This window comes from Geotrypetes seraphini, chromosome 12 (assembly GCF_902459505.1).
Source record: "Geotrypetes seraphini chromosome 12, aGeoSer1.1, whole genome shotgun sequence".
NCBI lineage: Eukaryota > Metazoa > Chordata > Amphibia > Gymnophiona > Dermophiidae > Geotrypetes > Geotrypetes seraphini.
Genome location: NC_047095.1, coordinates 65,684,114 through 65,705,780, shown reverse-complemented (window position 1 = coordinate 65,705,780; position 21,667 = coordinate 65,684,114). Strand labels below are relative to the sequence as shown.

Below are 21,667 nucleotides of genomic sequence, written 5' to 3'. Positions count from 1 at the left end.
GACGATGTCCAGGATTACAATCTTAAAATCAACATTGATTTTACTGCTCCTTTAACACATGCTCATTAAGCAAATAAAGTTTTCAAAGCCCTTCTTAAAACTTTTATAATTATTTTCTGAAGTCCTTATGGTCTGATAACATTTTTCCACAGTTTTGCAGCTTCATAAGCAACTGTAGAAGTAAACAACCTGGTATACTTTTACTCCTCTAATCCTCTGGAAATTGAAATGCAGAATTCTGTATTTAAGCACACAAGAAACAGTGGGAACGGATAATGAACCCTCCACTGATGTAAAAGAGTCTTGTTTATTCCAATAAAAGGACATCCATAAACTGTGGACTGTGTTTTGGCGAATCAAAGCGCCTGCATCAGGGGTCACTGTAATGTAATCCACAGATGACAAGTCCTTTGTTAGTCCAAGGCTGGGTCAATGCAACAAAAAGTCGAGCGCTAAAAACAGTGACCCCCTGATGCAGGCGTTTTGATTTGCTGAAACACAGTCCACAGTTTATGGATGTCCTTTTATTGGAATAAACAAGACTCTTTTACATCAGTAGAGGGTTCATTGTCCCTTCCCACTGCTTTTTGTGTGCTTTTATATCCGTGGGGGTTTTTGTCCTGTTGGACTTTTGTTGAATGCAATCCTACTTCAGACTAGCTTGGCAAGAGAGACATATAAGACGGTGCTTCTCCGCCCCCCACCCCCGAAGGCACCCCTCTTCCATTTCCCCTCTGCCTCTTCCCACTCCTCCCATCTGCCCCCCAGGCACCCCTCTTCCCTTTTCCCTCTGCCTCTTCACACTCCTTCTGTCCACCCCCAGGCACCCCTCTTCCCTTTCCCCTCTGCCTCTTCCTACTCCTTCTGTCCCCCCAGGTACCCCTCTTCCCTTTCCCCTCTGCCTCTTCCCACTCCTTCTGTCTGCCCCCCCAGGCACCCCTCTCTTCCCTTTCCCCCCTGCCTCTTCACACTCCTCCTGTCCCCCCCAGGCATCCCTCTTCCCTTTCCCCGCACCTCTAGTTGTTCACCGTTGTGAGCAAAAACATCAACATACGCCTCAAGACGGTCACTTCCAAGTCCTCATGCCGACATCACTTCCAGGTGCAGCACACAGTAAGTGACGTCAGAGGAAAAGCTTGATGCAGTCACGAGGAGCCTGTTGAAATTGTTACTCACGGCAGTGAACTAGTAGAGCGTGGGGGGGGGGGGGTGAAATGAGGGGAGGGGTACCACTGCTCCGGGCGCCTCTCACCCTTGCTATGCCACTGGCTGCAGCTGGAGGGCATCCGCGAGAGGCATGTCCTATAAGCTCCTCGCTGGCATCTCGCGGCACACCCAGAAGTTTGCAATACAGTGCCATAAGAGTAACAAACACATAAGCTTTGTGGGAGGCTGTTTATTTTATCTTGCGGGCAGTCAGCACAACACACACTCCAATATGCACATGTACAACCAGTGGCGTACCTACCATATGTGGCATCCGGGGCCCATCACTTTTTGACACCCCCCCCCATCTATATGAAAAATATGATTTTTAGTAACAATTCATATATCGCACAACAAGCGTGTACCTAGGAAAAGGCAGCATCTTAAACACTGCAGTGAGCACTAGAACAGTGTTCTTCAACCACCGGTCCATGGACCAGTGCCGGTCCACAGAAAATTCCTGCCGGTCCCTAGGGCCAGCACGTGCATCAGGCCCAAAACAGTGTTCTTCAACTGCCGGTCCACGGTGCGATCGATGCGGCGTTATCTTCGAGCCAGCTCCCTCTTCCTAACTGATTCATGCACAAAGCCGCGGGCAGTGGCTCCTACGGGCATCCTGCGCCTGAACCGGAAGCCTTCTCTCTGACGTTGCAATGTCAGAGGGAAGGCTTCCAGATGAGGACATGCAAGGTGCAATTAGTACTATTATGGGGGCGGGGTCTGTGGTGGAGATTGGGTAGAGATGGGTGGGGTCTGGCCCATGACTTAGCCCCGTGTTCTTCAACCGCCTGTATACGGACCGATGCCGGTCCACAGAATAATTCTTTTATTTCTGCCGGTCCATAGGTGTAAAAAGGTTGAAAAACACTGCACTAGAACACCAACACATACATTGTAAAACTAAACAAGCCAGATCCCGCACAGTCAATTGATCCTGCAGTCAATGCCAACTGAAAACTATGTTCTTTTCATACACACAGAACAGATATATATATAGCATATTAGGAAAAAGTTCAAAGAAGGGTGATCAAAATTATTAAGAGGATGGAACTCCTCTCATATGAGGAAACACTTAATTGGTTAGGGCTCTTCAGCTTAGAGAAGAGACAGCTCAGAGGGTACATGACTGAGGATCCGCAAAATAGTGAGTGGTGTAGAACAAGTAAGCATGAATTGATTGTTTCACTCTTTCAAAAGTACAAAGACCAGGGGACACTACTTGAAGTTACATAGTAATACTTTTCAAACAACTAGAAGAAAATATTTTTTTTACACAATGAATAGTTAGGCTCTGGATCTCATTGCTGGAGGATGTAATAACAGCAATTAGTGTATCTGGGTCTAAAAAAAGGTTTGGACAAATTCCTGGAGGAAAAATCCATAATCTGCTATTAAGATAAACATGGGGAAAACCATACTTATCCCTGGGATCAGTAGCATAGAAGTTTGCTATTGTTTGGGATTCTGCCAGGTACTTGTGATCTGGATTGGCTACTGTTGGAAGCAAAATACTGGGCTAGATGGCTATTCTTATCTCGTATGAAAAATCTCTATTTCTCTCCATTGCTTTTTTTTCTTCTCTATCCCTTAAAATTGTATCATCTTTTTACTAGTCAATTCAACCATTCATTGCATCAGTTAAACCAATAAATAATCCAACTATCCATTCCTTCAGAGGTTGTGGGAAGTTAACGTAGCTGGTTATAAAAAAAAAAAAGTTTGGACAAGTTCCCGGAGGAAAAGTCAATAGTCTGCTATTGAGACACATGTGCAACCCCTTGCACACGGATGATAGTTTCTTAAAAAATAAAGTGCATTTCTTCAAGTAGTTTCCCATCATTTATCGCTTGCATCAAATGCTTGAGGACAGTAAGGGAATTTTTCAAGTACCTTTCTTATTTTAATCTTAATGTATATTTTCTGTAAACCGCTTAGAACCTAACGGATGTAGCGGTATATAAGAAATAAATTACATTACATTACCTGAATAAATTCATGTAAACCATTCTGAGCTCCTGGGAAGAACAGTATCGAAAACTGAATAAATAAATAAATTAAAATATTACTTATTATAGATCCAAACTGGCCCTAAAAGTCAGAAGTCTTTTGAATGTTTCACCAGTCCAAGAAAAACAAGCCGCAGTCAGCAAAATATCTTCTGCTGTAATCTTTGGATTACTTATCCTTCTGCCGTATACATTTTAATGTCCTTGATTCCTCTGTGCAGTTTGCTGCACACTATGAGATCCCAGGGTGCTGGCCACCTTGGCCGCTGCATAAAGCAGAAGAGTCTCCGGTATAGGTTGAAAGACGTCCGAATTTCCCCAGACGTGGCTCGGGGTCCGGACGGCTTTTCAAAACCTGGCCGTTTGTCCGGGTTTTGAAAAGCCTCCTCAAATCGCGTCGGGCAGAGAGGACGTCCACGCATGCAATGATGTCCGCACACGTGCAGACTTCCTCCCTGTCTGACAAGAGCGGGGGAGGCGGGGCTAGGGCACTACGGGGTGGGGATGGGCGGAATTGAACGGGCCTGGGGGGGGGGGCAGGTCTAGGGGGTCCAGATTTTCCGATTGGAAAATCTGGCCACCCTACCTCTTTGGAACTGATAGAGGCTGGATGTGTGTGCAGATGTGGAGGCCTCTTATCCATCTTGAGAAGGTCTAACGACACCTACCTGAAAAGTGGGTGTGGTTAGGGGCGGAGAATAGGTATTGTAATGACATTTTCAATTAAAATGACAATTAAATGTGTGACCCTCTGAAGGATCCTTACGTCATATGTTATATGAATGCCCTCATTTGCAGATCTTCTGGACATCTATCTGGCAGATGATTACCAAAATTTTGGCACTTACTGACCCCTTATCTTTTGATATTATAATTCAGGGATCCCTAGCTCTTTCCACACCTCTCTCTATGTATCATGACCGCCTTCTAACCCTTTTGTTATTTCTCGCTTTTCAAATAATATTACAAAATTGGAAAGACTTTACAAAAATTGACTTCAACCAATGGTGGAATTCTGTCTGTCTCCATAATAAATACGAATGCCACATGGCGGATCGTTGTAACTCTTCGCTTTCCTATACTAAAACTTGGTCGATTATGCTAGAATTTTGTGGTATGGACCTTTGACTGTATACTTACCTGATCTCTTTTTGTCTTATTCGTAGTGATATTCAGTATGTTTATTATGAGCACTCATTTTGTTGCTGTATTTACCAATTTGATAGCTCTCTGTTTGATTTCGTATGATTATTGTCAGAAATATTTATTTCTGACATTGTACACACTTGTCACTCATCATTTCATGTTTCTTATCTCTTTTATATCCACGCTCATTATTGATAGCTGATGTATTCATATATACCTGTTGTATCGTATTATTGTTTATTTTCTGTAGCCCGCTCTCCATTGTTATGCAATGTGATATACTTGATGGTGTCCTTCTCTCTCGATTTCTTCCGTAGTTTTTTCGGAAGCTTCTCTTACATTTCTGTAACTCTGTTGTTTATAAAACCAATAAAATTACTGGAACTATAAAATGACAATTAAAGTCAATTAACAATGTTATTCTTCCTAAGCGCTCACAAGACATCAAGCATCCATCGGTGTTATCTCATTAGTAACGTTATAGGAATTAATCGTTAACAAGATCGTCTTATAGAAATTTTGCCCATTCCTTTCAGGATAAGTGGGAGAAGTTCGCCAACGGGGAAAAGTCGGTGGAACTCTTCCAATACGTCAGCCTGATGACCCTGGACAGCATCTTGAAATGCGCCTTCAGCTTCAACAGCAACTGCCAGAATGACAGGTCAGTTTCGACGGCTTCCGTTGCATACGTAGCGGTCACAGTGAGGATCCTACGTAGACGGCAAAATGCTCTTCCTCTACTGTTTCCTGCTTTGTGGTCCTTAACTTCAGCCTCTGTTCACGTGGCATTTAAAATAAAGCTACCAGCCCAAAACTAGAAGAACCAATCGGTGATGTAGCGAGGGCGAGAAGCGCCCCTCCCCCGCCCTCTTCTCCACATTTCCAAGTTTATTAAAATCTTTCTATCGCACTCCAAGGGTAAAAACTGTCTGGGCGGCTTATAGTCTAAAATCATGATCCAAAATAACATTCACACATAACATCATACATATAGGGTAAAATTTTATATATCGCATAAAAACTATGCAGTTTACAAAATTACATGCATACATATTTAAGAAATGCTAAACATGTTTCAACAAGACAAACACAAGACATTAAGTAACGGTATCATTATTACAATCTTCTTTTAAATTCATCCTAAAAGATGGAAACACAAAATCCCATAAAATCATTTACAGGACAGGAAGAGGGGAGGAAATATACAGATTGGAAACCCTTTGATGTTTTGCAGAGTTCTCTCAGGACCTTAGGGCAATTTATCTATTATGATAAGCATCTGTAAAAAATGGTTTAAATTCCATTGTACACTTATCAATTGAATTAAATAATCTGAGGCTTATTGGCATGGAATTCCAAAGTTGCGGACCTTTTTACAGAGAATGTGGAAGTTCGGCTATGTTCATGAACAATTTCTCTGCCCACCCCACCCCTACACGCTCCCCCAACTCCTGCCACACCTGCATGGGCTCTGCCTCTGACGTCACTTGCTCTCTTAGAAGATATCTGGTTAAAACTCAGTCGGAAGAATTGGTTCCAGTGGCATAGTAAAGGGGGTGGGGTATGGTCCGCCCTGGGTACCGTCTTGGTAGGGGTGCAGCACGTGCCATCCTCTCCACACACACACCCCACCTCACCCGCCCCCATCATCGGCATAAAAATCTTTCATCTGAGTAGCTAATGCCAAGCCAACACAGAAGGGGAACCACGCCACAGTATGTTTTGGCAAATGTGAAAAGTCTTATGCCCTGAGGAAGAGGTCATTTCAACCTCATGAAATGCTGCCTTTGAATGTATGGAATAAAAACTTGCTAGCAGTGGGAAATGTGTTGGGGGTTTTTTCCTGAATTTTTTTCATTAAACCCGAAATTGTTCACATTATTTTGTAATTGGCTTGGCTTTAGCCACTCAGACTAAAGTTTTTTTTAATGCCAAGGATGTGGATGGCGGAGGTCGAGCTTGTTTGTGCTCACCAGTAACCTAAGGCTTTTTTTCTTTCGTCTAGACCAGGGGGAGGCAATTCCGGTCCTCGAGAGCCGGAGCCAGGTCAGGTTTTCAGGATATCCACGATGAATATGTATGAGATGGATTTGCATGCACTGCCTCCTTGAGATGCAAATCCGTCTCATGCGTATTTATTGTGGATATCCTGAAAACCTGACCTGGCTCTGGCTCTCGAGGACCGGAATTGCCTACCCCTGGTCTAGACGTTAGAGCAGGGGGTCTTCAAAGTCCCTCATTGAGGGCCGCAATCCAGTTGGGTTTTCAGGATTTCCCCAATGAATATGCATGGTCAGACCGCAATTGGAATACTGTGTCCAACACTGGTCTCCATACCTCAAGAAAGATATACTTCTACTGGAAAGGGTACAGAGGAGAGTCACAAAACTTGTCAAGGGATTGGAGAATTTGAGTTACAAAGAGCGCCTTAGGAAATTGGGATTGTTTACCCTCGAGCAGAGAAGACTGAGAGGGGATTTAATAGAGACTTTTAAAATAATAAAGGGATTTGATAAAATCGACCAAGAAGAAGCATTGCTGACTTTTTCGGATGTGACACGGACAAGAGGTCACAGACTGAAACTGAGTGGCTGCAGGTTCAGGACGAATGTCAGGAAGTTCTTTTTTACACAGCGCGTGCTGGGAATTTGGAATGCTCTCCCGGAGGATGTTGTGACAAGAGATGACTGTTCTGGGATTCAAGCGCAAGTTGGATGCACACCTTCTTGCAAATCGTATTGAGGGCTACGGTATATCTGGGTCTCCAGTCAGGAGGACCTAAATGGGCCGCCGCGTGTGCGGATCACCGGACTGGATGGACCTCGGTCTGATCCGGTGAGGGCTTTTCTTATGTTCTTATGTTCTATGTGCATGCACTGCTTTCAATGCATATTCATTAGGGAAATCCCAACTGGATTGCGGCCCTCAAGGAGGGACTTTGAGACCCCTGCTCTAAAGCGACAGTCCAGCTCTATTGCTTTAGTGGAGAGTTGTATTTTTGTCTAGTCCTAAATAAATCTATGCACATAATTAAACCTTATTCTGTTTTGTTCTGGTCAGTCATTTTTAACCTGCCTAGTCCAAACAAGGATTCAAAGTGATTTACATAAAGATGTCAACATAAATTAAGCCTACCCTCCTTTTACGAAGGTGGGTTAGGATTTTTTAGCACTGGTGGTGGTAAAGCTCCAATGCTGATAGGAATTCTATGAACGTTGAAGCTTTTACTGCCTTGGCTTGCACTATAAAAACCTAACACAGCTTTGTAAAAGTGGAGGGGGAGGAGTAAGAGTTACAAAATTAAAAAAATGATCACAGGCTTTGAAACTCAAATATTAAAATAAATTTGTAAAGTAAGAACGTTTTTAGATATTTTCAGAACAATAAGACATTTCAGTCCAAATCCATAAAGGTGGTGTGAAGGGGGGGGGGGTACAGTTATGACCCTCCCCCTTTGGGGAATGTACAATAGATTCATGTAGCTGGGTTGTTGTTGTTTTTTTGCCCCATTTCTTTTTCTTTATTATAAATCTTTATTCATTTTAAATTTTACAACAAGTGTACAGAAAATCATTCATATAATATACAATCCCACTTGAATTTCTACAATTCTCACAGAAAAAAGTTTAATCCCTCCCCACCCCACATATAACAATCTTTATATTAGATATCCCATAATATAATAATTACATCTTTTCCATTTAACCTTAAGAAAACTAAAACCCACCCACCCTCCCTATACCATCTATATTAAAAAGGGGAAAATACTGATTATTCATTATAATAATTCATTAATGGCCCCCATACATCCTTAAATTTCTTAAAACATCCTTTTCTAACAGCTAATATTCTCTCCATTTTATACACATGACACACCGTACTCCATCAAAAAGAGTAATTCAATCGTGTGTAATCTTTCCAATTAAAAGTTATCTGTTGAATGGCAACTCCTGTTAGCATGTAGCTGGTTTTAAAAAAGGTTTGGGCAAATTCCTGGAGGAAAAGTCCATAAACTGCCATTGAGACAGACATGGAAGAGATCGGTGGTATGGAAAGCTGCTACTATTTGGCTCTTTGCCAGGCACTTGTGACTTGGATTGGCCTCCATGGATATATGAGCTAGAATAGATGGACCATTGGTCTGATCCAGTAAGGCTATTCTTGTGTTATTATGTAAATAATGGCACTAAATCAAGGGAAAAACACATCTAAACTCAGCTTATCAATTGATAAGCAACACCAAGCAAATAAAGAAATACAGTATTGATTTACCAAGAAAGTGGAATGGGAAAATTTTCTAGTTTGGCTGTTTCTCTCTTGCCTTCTCATTCCCCCAGTCCAGACTGACCCTCTTCCCTGATTTTGCTTCTCATATCTCTTTGAAGTTCATATGGATATACTGCACCGAAGCGCCATCCATCACTGATAACGTCTGTGACTCTGCTTTCAGGACCAGCTCCTACATTCAAGCTGTCTCCGACCTTTCCTATCTGGTCGTGCAGAGGACCCGCTGCTTCCCGTATCACAATGACCTTGTCTATTATCTCAGCCCCCATGGATTCCACTTCCGAAAGGCCTGCAGACTGGCTCATCAGCACACAGGTATCCCAGAATCCTTTGCCTCCCCTTCTCGATGACTAATTACGTCTGATAGGGGTGTGCATTCATTAGCATGCATTCAGATTGTGTAAACTAGGGGCTCCTTTTACGAAGGTGCGCTAGCGGTTTCAGCGCGCGCGCTAGACGCTAGCACCTCCTCAGAGCTTGCGTTCGTATTTTTCATTTTGCGCGCGCTAATCACGCTAGCGCACCTTAGTAAAAGGAGCCCTATGTATTACTATGGGTTGGTGATTATCGCATGTGACATTTTAATGCACTTTAAAAAAATACATTATAATGTGTGAATTAAATCAAAAAGTTTAAAAATTGTGGTGCTTTAAATGGCAGCTCCAGCAGTGGGGTCCTTACAGCACCTCTAGTTGTACTCCGTCTTGAACTGAAAAGGTATGACGGGATATAAATAAAGCTATTATTATTATCTTGTAGTGGAACTTAGCATCTGAAATGTAATAATACCGTATTATCTCATATATACCCTGCACCTGTATGTAACCCACACCCACGAAAAACCTGCAGGTAAGCACACATTTGGTTTGTTAATTGTTGCATAGCCCGCACTTTTCCTGTACTTCAAGATTTTAAAATATATTGACCAGTGTTTTGAGGACAGATACATTTTGTTTCCTGTTCATTAGTTTGATATTGTCGATAGTGTTGTAAAAGCAGCAATAGAACAACTTGAAACAGTTAAAAATATGTGTCGAGGAGGTTTTGTGTTTAAAATCATCATTCTGCATGTAAAAACTTGTATTTCCCTTACTCGAGTATAGCTGCATGCCCCTTCAAAATGGAAAATCAAGTATTACATGCAGGCAAACTGGGAAAATCCCTTCTCTTCAGAATCACAGGTCTTTGGAACGACCTCACGACCCCGCTGCGGAACCTGGGCTCCCTCCAATTATTCCGCAAGCAACTGAAAACCTGGCTTTTCACTAAAATGTAATTCTATCCCCCCTTACTCTTCTCTTCTATATATAAGTTCATGTAAACCTTTTTTTCCTTCTCTTCCTATATTTTAAGTTCTTGTAAACCTTTTTTTTCCTTCTCTTCCTATATTTTAAGTTCTTGTAAACCTTTTTTTTCCTTCTCTTCCTATATTTTAAGTTCATGTAAACCTTTTTTTTCCTTCTCTTCCTATATTTTAAGTTCTTGTAAACCTTTTTTTTCCTTCTCTTCCTATATTTTAAGTTCTTGTAAACCTTTTTTTTTCCTTCTCTTCCTATATTTTAAGTTCTTGTAAACCTTTTTTTTCCTTCTCTTCCTATATTTTAAGTTCATGTAAACCTTTTTTTTTCCTTCTCTTCCTATATTTTAAGTTCTTGTAAACCTTTTTTTTCCTTCTCTTCCTATATTTTAAGTTCATGTAAACCTTTTTTTCCTTCTCTTCCTATATTTTAAGTTCTTGTAAACCTTTTTTTTCCTTCTCTTCCTATATTTTAAGTTCATGTAAACCTTTTTTTTCCTTCTCTTCCTATATTTTAAGTTCATGTAAACCTTTTTTTTCCTTCTCTTCCTATATTTTAAGTTCTTGTAAACCTTTTTTTTTCCTTCTCTTCCTATATTTTAAGTTCATGTAAACCTTTTTTTCCTTCTCTTCCTATATTTTAAGTTCTTGTAAACCTTTTTTTTCCTTCTCTTCCTATATTTTAAGTTCTTGTAAACCTTTTTTTTCCTTCTCTTCCTATATTTTAAGTTCATGTAAACCTTTTTTTTCCTTCTCTTCCTATATTTTAAGTTCTTGTAAACCTTTTTTTTCCTTCTCTTCCTATATTTTAAGTTCATGTAAACCTTTTTTTCCTTCTCTTCCTATATTTTAAGTTCTTGTAAACCTTTTTTTTCCTTCTCTTCCTATATTTTAAGTTCTTGTAAACCTTTTTTTTCCTTCTCTTCCTATATTTTAAGTTCATGTAAACCTTTTTTTCCTTCTCTTCCTATATTTTAAGTTCTTGTAAACCTTTTTTTTCCTTCTCTTCCTATATTTTAAGTTCTTGTAAACCTTTTTTTTTCCTTCTCTTCCTATATTTTAAGTTCATGTAAACCTTTTTTTCCTTCTCTTCCTATATTTTAAGTTCTTGTAAACCTTTTTTTTTCCTTCTCTTCCTATATTTTAAGTTCTTGTAAACCTTTTTTTTCCTTCTCTTCCTATATTTTAAGTTCATATAAACCTTTTTTTTCCTTCTCTTCCTATATTTTAAGTTCTTGTAAACCGTGCCGAGCTCCACATCTGTGGAGATGATGCGGTATATAAACTTAAGGTTTAGTTTAGTTTAGAAAATACGGTATGCTGGATTGTTGGCTCAGCATTGCCTTGAGAATGAACGTGACTCGATGGATCGCGCATGTCTTTACCTGCCCTCGCGTACTGTGTTACTATGTAAATAGTAGTCCAAGAGTGCCCTTTTATAGATCTGAGCATGCCAACGATCGAAGGAAGCAGATAGATCCTGGAGACTGGTCGGCCACGGGATCTGGGCGTGTTCGCTGCTTTGGCAACAGCGGTGAGCCTATCGTTACTAATTCAGTGATCTGGCAATGTTATCATTTTTCTAACCCAGACACAGTGATCCAGCAGAGAAAAAAGACCATTGTAAATGAAAAGGAAGTAGAAAAGATCAAGCAAAAGAGGCATTTGGATTTTCTGGACATTCTCCTGTGTGCCAGGGTACGTATCCTGTAGGGGTGCACGCATGCGCTTAAGAAGGATCCGAGCAGCTTGAACATTTTAAAAACAACGTAAGGATCAGGGAACAAAGGGGTCAAGTTTGAAAAAGAAGCTAAGGGGTCCTTTTACAAAGCCGTGCTAGGGCCTTAATGCGTGGAATAGTGCGCTAAATTGCCCCACGAGCTAGCGGCTACCGTCTCCTTTTGAGCAGCTGGTAGATTTTCGGCTAGTGCGCGCGCTAAAACCGCTAGCGCGGCTTGGTAAACGGAGCCCTAAATGGCGTAATTTAAAAGATCAGTCTAGCTTGCCGATCCTGTGCTTCCAGATGGATTTCCTGGGACATCAGGCTGCCCAGCGGTCTAAATTGATATCTGGATTTTTGAATAAAAAGCCAGAAATTAGTCTCCAGGATATTTGTAGTATTGAGACAAAGCAGTGGATTTCTGCGTCTCAATGGCCACGAATTTGGAATTGGAGGATGAGATGTACAGCGTCAGCGTCTATGAGACAGACTTGGTTTTTCTTGTTACCCTGGTTAGATTGCAAAGGTTGGATAATTCTAATAGATGCTGGCACTGTCATCTCGATATAGGGACACTGGATCATTTGCTATATTATTGCCCCTTGATACTCAAATTCTGGAAATCCATTTGGGGGTCAAATTATTACGATATTGGAAGTTCCACTATTGCTATCATATGATATAATATTATTTGGAACGATATTATTACCCAGGGAACCAATTAATGCAAATCAGAATAAATTGCTCCTCATCATGACAGGAGTAACCATGCCAGCTGATAATGAAAAATTGGGAAAACTTAAATTACAGTTAAAAAAAAAAAATAAAAAAATTACAGTTTCTGGTGGGAATCCTGATGTCAGATTTATAAGTTTGAAAACATTAATTCTTTACAGACGGGACACCATAGCAAATTCAAGGAAATTTGGGGCCCCGTTAACAAAATATTGTAAGATATAAATGTGAATCATTAGCATTATTTCCCTTTGATTCATGAAAGATTGTTATACATGTCCAGGAGGGGTGGGGGGAGGGGATTTAAATTGCTGTATATTATGTATTGGTATAGAGTGCTGTATGCTATATTACTTGACTGTTCATGTGTTTGCACTATGTATCTGATTTTTTAAAAATGAGTAAAGAATTATAGAAAAAGAAGCTTAATGTCCCCAATAGCCAGGCACTTATAACTTTCATCTGCAAAGTTAAGAACCTGGTTTGGAAGACCAGCCTTACCATTAGGTCAAGCGAGGGAGTCGCCTAGGGTGTCAGGATTTGAGGGGCAGCACTAAAGCCAGTAGAGCCACATATAGGGTCCTTTTATCAAGCTGTGGTAGGGGTTTAACGCGGGTTAAACTGCCTGCCGCGCTAGCCGCTAACGCCTGCATTGAGCAGGTGTTAGTTTTTTAGCCGGCCACGGGGCTTAGTGCGTGATGAAATGTCTGACTCGCTAACCCCGCTAGCGTGGCTTGATAAAAGGACCCCATAGTTTTATAATTATTTTGTTGTTTTAATGTTTTTTATTATTTTATTATTTGTACTATATATTTTATGTAAGCCACTTGGCTGTTCCACGATTTGCAGGATATCAAAAATGAATAAACTTGATGATGATGCATGACTAATAGAGAACCCCGTGCCTAGGGGATGGCAGGGGGAAGATGCCAGACCACGGTCGCTGGGGGGAGGGGGATGAGAGAGAGAGTGAGTCGGTGAGAACCGCAGGCAGAAGAGAGATGTTGGATTCAGTGGGGGTGGGCTAGAAGAGAAGGACGGAGAGATGTTGATGGGCAGCGGTATAGAAAGGGGAGCGGTCCGTCCCAAGGCCATCTTTTGGGAGTCACTGGCACCCCACACCTCTAGTTCTTCACCAGCAGAAGCAGCAACTCCAACCAACCAGCGCCTGTGTCGGCTCTCCCTCTGATGTCACTTCTAGGTAGGAAATGACGTCAGTGGGAGAGCCGACACAGGCAGCGAGTTGGTGATGCTGCTCATGCTGAGGAAGTCAAAGGTACAGGTGAAGAGAAGGGGGACAGGGAAGGAGGGGGGCTGAGAAGAGGGTGGGGGAGGGGTGCCACACCCCAGGCCCTCACCCTCGCTACCCCACTGTTGATGGGGTTGGAGTAATACAAAAGGAGAAGAGGGAAATGGCACATTAGGGGAGGGCAAAGGTTAAGATGGACTTGGGGTGAGAGGGAAGGTTTGGCTGCTGTAAGTGTGCAGCCACAGATATCGACTCTGCCCCTAAGGTTGCCTGGCCCTGGTATGAGTACTGCTATCTTTTTTTTTTTTTTTGCTACAGAAAAAGCTCTGGGTATAAAGCAGAGTTGCATCAACTGGTGCTATTTTGAATTTCAGCAACTAACATTGGAGGGAGACCCTTCTCCTGTTATTACTAGTTTTTAGACTATGACCATCAAATGGGGAAGGGGCAAGACTGGAAGGATCCGTTAGCATAGGATAGGAGAGGTGACGCTGGGTCCTGAAGGTTATTCACTGAAAATCCGGGATTTCGGCACGGGTCTGAGTACACAGCTGGCTAATTTTAATCTATAAATACAGATAACTTGATCACTATAAGGTCTAGTTACTACCCTGCGATACGAGTTAACACGCATTATTAGTGAAAAGGCCTCATTGACAATAATGGAATTTTAAAAAAAATGAATGCTAATTGTCACTGACTCAAGAGTAAAGGACTGATTTTGCAGGCAGCGGACACTTCTCCCTCAGTATTCACGGTTTCGATTATTTGCGGTTTTTAGTTTGATGGCTCCTCCCCCAAATTATGTCAGCTTGCATAGAGAAATCGCCGATTCCAAGGGTTTACAGAGAATATTGCTGATTCCCAGCACTTTCTTCAACGTGTTTTTGCCTCTCTCCTTCAGGAACAGGCCAGATCTCCCACCATGTTATTTGTGGTTTCACTATATTCACGATAGTTTTTAATAGAAAACAGCGAATAACATATGAAAAAGTTATTCGCGGTTTTTCTGTATTTGTGGTTCTGTTAATCCCCTATCACAGAGAATACGGAGGGAGAAGTGTACACTGTTTTCTACTGCTAAGGGACATAAGACCACGCTTGTTTTGCCACTGTCTAAGCAATAATTGTGCTGTGCATAAGTCACTGAATACAAGTATTGTAGTTTTTCAATCAGCCCTACACAGTGTGTGGCTGTCCACTCATACAGTGGTTGGAACAGCCATGGGAGGGTTTGGGGGGGGGATTCTCTCCCCTTTTGACAGTATGTTCCTCCTTACTCAGGATGAGAATGGGGTAGGGCTCTCAGATAAGGACCTCCGTGCAGAGGTGGACACCTTCATGTTTGAAGGTCATGATACTACAGCCAGTGGCGTCTCCTGGATCTTGTACTGCTTGGCCAAGTACCCGGAGCACCAGGAAAAATGCAGGGAGGAAATCGAAGAAATTCTGGGAGACCGCGATACGGTGGAATGGTGAGTGCAATAACAGCTTTGATCTATCCCAGCGGTTCCCAAACCTGGTCCTGGAGGCAGTGGCGTAGCGAGGGAGGTTGGCGCCTGGCATCGCCGCACCACCTCACTCTTCCCTGCTGCATGGGCGCCCCCAGCCCCCTGCATACCTCTTCAAATGTTCGCTGGTGCCAACAGCATCTCCCACCCGCTGCTTGCGCTGGCCTCTGCTTCCTTCTGACGTCATGTCCTGGTCCCTTGACTAGGAAATGATGTCAGAAGGGAGCCGATGCTGGCTTGAGCAGCAAGTGGAATAAGCTGCTCATGTGGCCAATGTTTCAAGAGGTATGTGGGGGGGGGGGTAGAGAGGAGGAGAGGCGCCAACGCCCCCCCCCCGCGTAGATGGCGCTTGAGTCAGTCAACATCCCCTGCTCCCTGTTACTATGCCACTGCCTGGATGCATCGCAGCCAGTCAGGTTTTCAGGATATCCACAATGAATATTCATGAGCGAGATCGGGAATGCAGTGGAGGCAAATATCTCTCATGAATATTCATTGTGGATATCCTGAATATTCATGAGCGAGATCGGGAATGCAGTGGAGGCAATGTATGCAAATATGTCTCATGAATTTTCATTGTGGATATCCTGAATATTCATGAGCAAGATTGGGAATGCAGTGGAGGCAGTATATATGAATATTCATTAGATATATTTGCATACACTGCCTCTCATGAGTGAGATTGGGAATGCAGTGGAGGCAGTGAATGCAAATATGTCTCATGAATATTCATTGTGGATATCCTGAATATTCATAAGCGAGATTGGGAATGCAGTGGAGTCAGTATATATGAATATTCATGAGACATATTTGCATACACTGCCTCTCATGAGCGAGATTGGGAATGCAGTGGAGACCATGTATGCAAATATTTCTCCTGAATATTCATTGTGGATATCCTGAAACCTGACTGGTTGGAGTGCCTCCAGGGCCAGGTTTGGGAGCCCCTGACTTACCTGAATCCTCAAGAGGACACTTATATGCAGTATAAGGAAAATACTTTTTCCCCTTAAGTCTATAACCTTTGGCACTTAAATGTGTCATTCATATGCTAAATTAGAAGGATTGATATTCAGCCCACAGGACTAAGGGCTAAATGCACTAAAGTCACCAACCGCCTAACGGTCATTGCTAAACTGGTTTGACTGGTTATGCGACTGATCGTAATTGCCACCCGATTGCATGAAACAGATCACCACGTGGTTTTCCGCACGATCGTTCATTCTATGATTTGGCCATGCAAATTAGATAAACGCCATGCAAACTAGCCACCGACACGATGCACAAAAAAATGGTGATCAATAGCGATTACCTCCACCAACTGAAAAAAAACTGACAGGTCTGCCTGTTTCTCCCCCCCCCCCCATTTTGTTTTCTATGGGCACATTTGTGCCCATAAAAAAAGTCATGCCGACGACTCCCCCCTCTGCGCCTCCCTCCCTTGACGAATGAGCCCCGTATATAAAAAAAAAAAAAAAATATCGGCAGAAAGGATGCCCACTCCCTCCTGCTACTGTGAACCTGCACTGCCCCACCCCCCCCCCTCACGTAAAGCATTATTGTTCGACGTTAAGGTTCTTAACATTTGCATTATGAGGTCATAGAGCTTTATGGTTATAGAAACATGACAGTAGATAAAGGCCAAATGACCCATCCAGCCCACTTTATTATTTTATAAATCATTTAAGATTCTTAAATATACTCATCTTATTTATAGATATGGCTAGGGGGTTCTTGTTCCAATGCAGATAAGACTAGACTCAATCGGGGTACTGGTCTTTGACCTAAGGGCCATCGCGTGAGTGGACATCTGGGCACGATGGACCACTGGCAATTCTTATGTTCTTATATTATGAGTATATTTAAGAATCTTTGCTGCGATACTGGAGCTTTTTAAATGTAGATTCTATGCTTAGTATCTTCACTGCTGAGTTTCATCGGAGATTTGTCTCCCCATGTGTGCGTCTTTGCTGCATGTTGAACTATCCCTTGTTCTGGATTTCTTTCAGGGATGACCTCAGTAAGATGACTCATACCACAATGTTTATTAAGGAGTGTCTCCGCCTTTACCCACCAGTCCCTTCAGTATCCCGTGAGCTCGGCAAACCTATTACCTTCTTTGATGGGCGCTCCGTCGATGCAGGTTGGTTTTACCATATTAATTGTAATCTATAGTAGAGAATGACACGGTGACGGTTTACCCGCGGCCACCGCATTTAAGCCGCGGGTCACCGCCGAAAACGGGGAAGAAAACTAGCAGTCGCTGCGGTGACGGGGACAAGGCCATTCACCGACCGCGGAAACGGTGAACAGGTTTGTCCCCGCGGGCCAATGTACCCCCTTCTAGGAACCGCTATTTACCTGTGTTTCACCGTGCTCCTCATTTGTCAGATCAACCCTTCCTGCCAATCGCAGCAGAAGGGTACCCAACCCCTCCTGCCGGTCCTCCCAATGGCCTCCCCTAAGATCGCCGGCAGGAGGGTACCCAACCCCTCCTGCTGGACCCCCCCCCCAACGAACCCTCCCACCCCGGAACCCCCTTAGTCTTACTTTCCAAGTTGGACTGGACAGCTCCTCGCTCGTCTGGCCAGCAGGCCTGCCTCCGTCCAAATGAGGCGGGCCCGCCCCTCCCCTCCCCTGCCTAACCCACAGGATCCTAGGGCCTGATTGGCCCAAGCACCTAAGGCCCCTCCTATAGCGGGAGTGGCTTTAGGTGCCTAGACCAATCAGGCCCTAGGATCCTGTGGGTTGGGCAGGGTAGGGGCGGGCCCGCCTCATTTGGACGGAGGCAAGCCTGCTGGCCATACGTGTGAGGAGCCGTCCGGTCCAACTTGGAAAGTAAGACTAAGGGGGTTCCGGGGTGGGAGGGTTCGTTGGGGGGGGTCCAGCAGGAGGGGTTGGGTACCCTCCTGCCGGCGATCTTAGGGGAGGCCATTGGGAGGACCGGCAGGAGGGGTTGGGTACCCTTCTGCTGCGATTGTCGGGAGGGCCGTTGGGGGGGTCTACAGGAGGGGTTGGGTGCCCTCCTGCCGTGATCGCTGGGGGGAGGGGAGACTTGCAGCACTGCTTATACAGCGACTCTGGCTGTGAGGAACTACAGTAAGGCCAGTGTTGAACAGACTTCTATGGTCTTTGTTCCATGTGTGGTAAGACAGATTAGGATGTGTTAGATAGGGCTTCAACAGCAATTTCAGTAGTTGGAACATTAGAACAAAGTCAGGCAGATTTCTACAGTGTGTGTCTCATGTATGGCAAGACAGATTAGAATATGCTTCAATGGCAACTCCAGTAGTTGAGACTTAAAGAGAACACCAAGCAGACTTCTACGCTCTGTGTCCCTTCATGGGTTCTAATTTTGGCCATTGGGGTTCCTTGGAATAATTGTACCTAAAGGGAGGCCCTACATTCTTTGGGCTAAAGTACTTTCGGAAACCCTTTTGGCCCAAATGAGGTGTATGGGATGGGAGCTTGGGGGTTTGAAGGAGCTCAGTAAGATCTCTAGTAAAGAGGTGGGACTTTGTAAGCATTTAAAGTACATGTCGTGTTTGTTTTTGCATTGCTAGCCCCAGGGGTGGTGGAAGATTAGTGATTGAAAAACTGTATGAAAAATAACAATTTTAAATTTAGTGATCAAAATGTGTCAGTTTTGAGAATTTATATTAATTAATTTTTTCTCTGCGTGTTTTGTTTTTGTATAGTTATTAACTAATATTTAACTAAGTTTTAAAGTTTTAAAGAATGTTTCCTTTATACGTAAATAAAGAAAAGTGAATGGGATTGCAGTGGCGGTGACGGGGCGGTGAATGGGGTGGCAGTGGCAGTGACGGGGCGGTGAAGAGGATGGTGAGACGGGGACGGGGCGGTGACGGGGATGGTGAGACGGGGACGGGGCGGTGACGGGGATGGTGAGACGGGGACGGGGCGGTGACGGGGACCAATTTTTTCACCGTGTCATTCTCTAATCTATAGCAGATGAAAGCGAAGCTACCTGATCCAGGAGAGGTACTTTGCAGAGGTACCAGTGACCTGACCTCTTCTCCTGACTTTGTTCACTGTATGTTGGTTTATTTTTCAGGCCTCGATGCACATTCATGAGTAACTCTTAATTATCACTGTCAGAATTCATGTAAAGTTAAATCGTGGACATAGACCCTGCCATTTTGGTTGGGCCCAGATTTAAACTGGGTGGACCCTTCTCACCCCCATGCACATGCAGTTTTTTTAAATCTTCCCCTCAGAACCTGCATCCATCACTCTCTCTTTCTTACCTTCAATCTCCTCTGCCTCTACTTCTCTTTCATATAAAAACATAAGAATAGCCATACTGGGTCAGACCAATGGTCCATCTAGCCAAATATTGTTTTCATAGTGGCCAATTCAGGTCACAAGTACCTGGCAAAAACCCAAATAGTAGCAATATTCCAAGCTACATTCTCCTTCTCTTTTGCCCTAAATCAGTATCTGCTCCTCTGCTGGCCTGTGACCTGGCATCTGTCAGTCTCTTTCTAAAGCTCCTCCCCCCTGGTATATCTCAGAGATGCCGCTGGTCGTGATTCCTGTGGACAACCTGCAGGCTTCCCTCTACTGTATCCCTGCCCTTGATGTCACTTCCTGTTTCTTCACAGAAGGGGAGGTGATATAGGGAAGCCTGCAGAGCAGGCGCAGGTTTGCCTAAAGATGTTGCCGGCAGCAATTCCTATGAGGTAGGGTGGGGTTCAGAAACAGATGGACAGATGCTTGGCCTTGGATGGAAAAGAGGGAGGGGAGTGAGGCACCAGTTGTGTTCACCTGAGTAGACAGAGAAGAAGTGAATTTGTAAATAATTATCTTTTTTTCCTGGAACCGGAGCATCAACTAAATAGGCCTGACCTTACTTTGCTGAATATTAAATCTAGTGATTTTGTGAAATTGCTCTCGACCGCCTCAATAAACGCTAAGGTGAATTCCAAGGCAGTGTGTGAACCGAAATGTTTTGTTGTTCCAAGGTTCACCTCTATGCAGAGTACAAAACAACATGCTGACGCCCCCCTAGAGGAACTCCCAGTCTAGCTCCTCCTTTCCTATATCTGAACGACGAGACATTGTCTTTCAATAGAGAGCCTGAGGTGTGGCAAAGAGCTCGGAAAAAAAGTGCAGTGTCAGACCATGGGGCATTGCCATCAGTCACTCTGCCCTCATAAGTCTATAACTAACTTTTATTACCTGTTATTCAATAACTGGAGATTAGGAGATAAGGCCAAGCAGTGGGGAACAGGAGTAAGTGAAAGATCCTGGCAGAGATGATATTTTCTGTCGCGTGCCCCTAAATGATTTTTTTAAATAGCATTCAATCATTAATTAATGCATAAACCAAAGAAACCATAGATACAAGAACCAAATATACAAATCAAAAGAAGATTTCCAAAAATAGTATATCCCACATTATCTATGTAACACTCATATTACAGAAGGAAGACAGCAAACAAGTAACAGAAAATACCATCATATTTTGTACCTTATAGTCAAAAAGCCTCCTATGTCCCTTAGACATCCAATTACAGCCATCACCTCTCGTTTAGATTACTGCAACTTGCTTTTCTAAGGTCTTCTACTCAACCATCTCGCTCTCCTTCAATTCGTGCAATCCTCTCTGTCCAAATTAGATTGTAAGTTCTTCTACGCAGGTACGGTCGTTTGGAGCGCTGCGCATGCCTTTTAACCTTGACCTTGTCTTGTCCTCTAATTACCCTGTCATCCAATTCTGCACCTCAACTCTTTCCCCCTCTGACCATCTGCTAACGTTCACAACTCATCACCACACACACACACATACACACACACTAGGGGCGGTTTTAGCGCGCGCTAGACGCTAACGCCTCCATAGAGCTTGCGTTAGTATTTTTCGTTTAGCGCGGGATTTGCGTGCGCTAAAAACGCTAGCGCGCCTTAGTTCAAGGAGCCCTAGGACACACATACACGCGCGGACACTAGGACACCCCTTGAAATATTCAGTTCTTTCTTAAGAAATGTTCACATATCGATGTCAAATCTTTTTTTTAATTTATCTCTGGAAAAGTGAGGGCTCCTTTTACTAAGCCACATTAGGGCTTTATCGCCTGGAATAGCTTCGCAAAATTGCCGCCCGCGCTAGACCTTAACACCAGCATTGAGCTGGCGTCACTTCTAGCCACGTAGTGCGGGTTTAGCGCACGCTAAAAGGCTGAGTGCACTAAAACCGCTAGCGCAGCTTAGCAAAAGGAGCCCCCCAAATGCTTATATGCTGATCTATCATTTTGATGACAGGATAATCGCGCGCCAGACACCAGCGCGCCGACAATCGAGCGCTGACAATTTGGCGCAAGAAAGAAGCGCGCCACAGGAAAACTTAAGTTTTAAAGAGCTCCGAACTGGGATATGAGTGGGGAACCCCCTCACTTTACTATATAGTGTTCGCGCTGCTGTTGGTGGGGGGAGGGGGTTGGGGGTTGTAACCCTCCATTATAGAGAAAACAGAACTTTTTCCGATTTTTC

At 43.4% G+C, this 21,667-nt stretch overlaps 1 protein-coding gene across 1 annotated transcript in view; it reads left to right on the top strand.

The window, feature by feature from the left end:
- Positions 1-21,667, top strand: part of LOC117346878 (cytochrome P450 4B1-like) — a 49,646-nt gene that overhangs the window by 16,003 nt on the left and 11,976 nt on the right. The window contains exons 5-9 of the mRNA XM_033917077.1: positions 4,895-5,019; positions 8,809-8,960; positions 11,534-11,640; positions 14,931-15,121; positions 17,167-17,300. Of these exons, the coding sequence (XP_033772968.1) occupies positions 4,895-5,019; positions 8,809-8,960; positions 11,534-11,640; positions 14,931-15,121; positions 17,167-17,300 (709 nt within the window). The remainder of the gene's footprint in view (positions 1-4,894; positions 5,020-8,808; positions 8,961-11,533; positions 11,641-14,930; positions 15,122-17,166; positions 17,301-21,667) is intronic.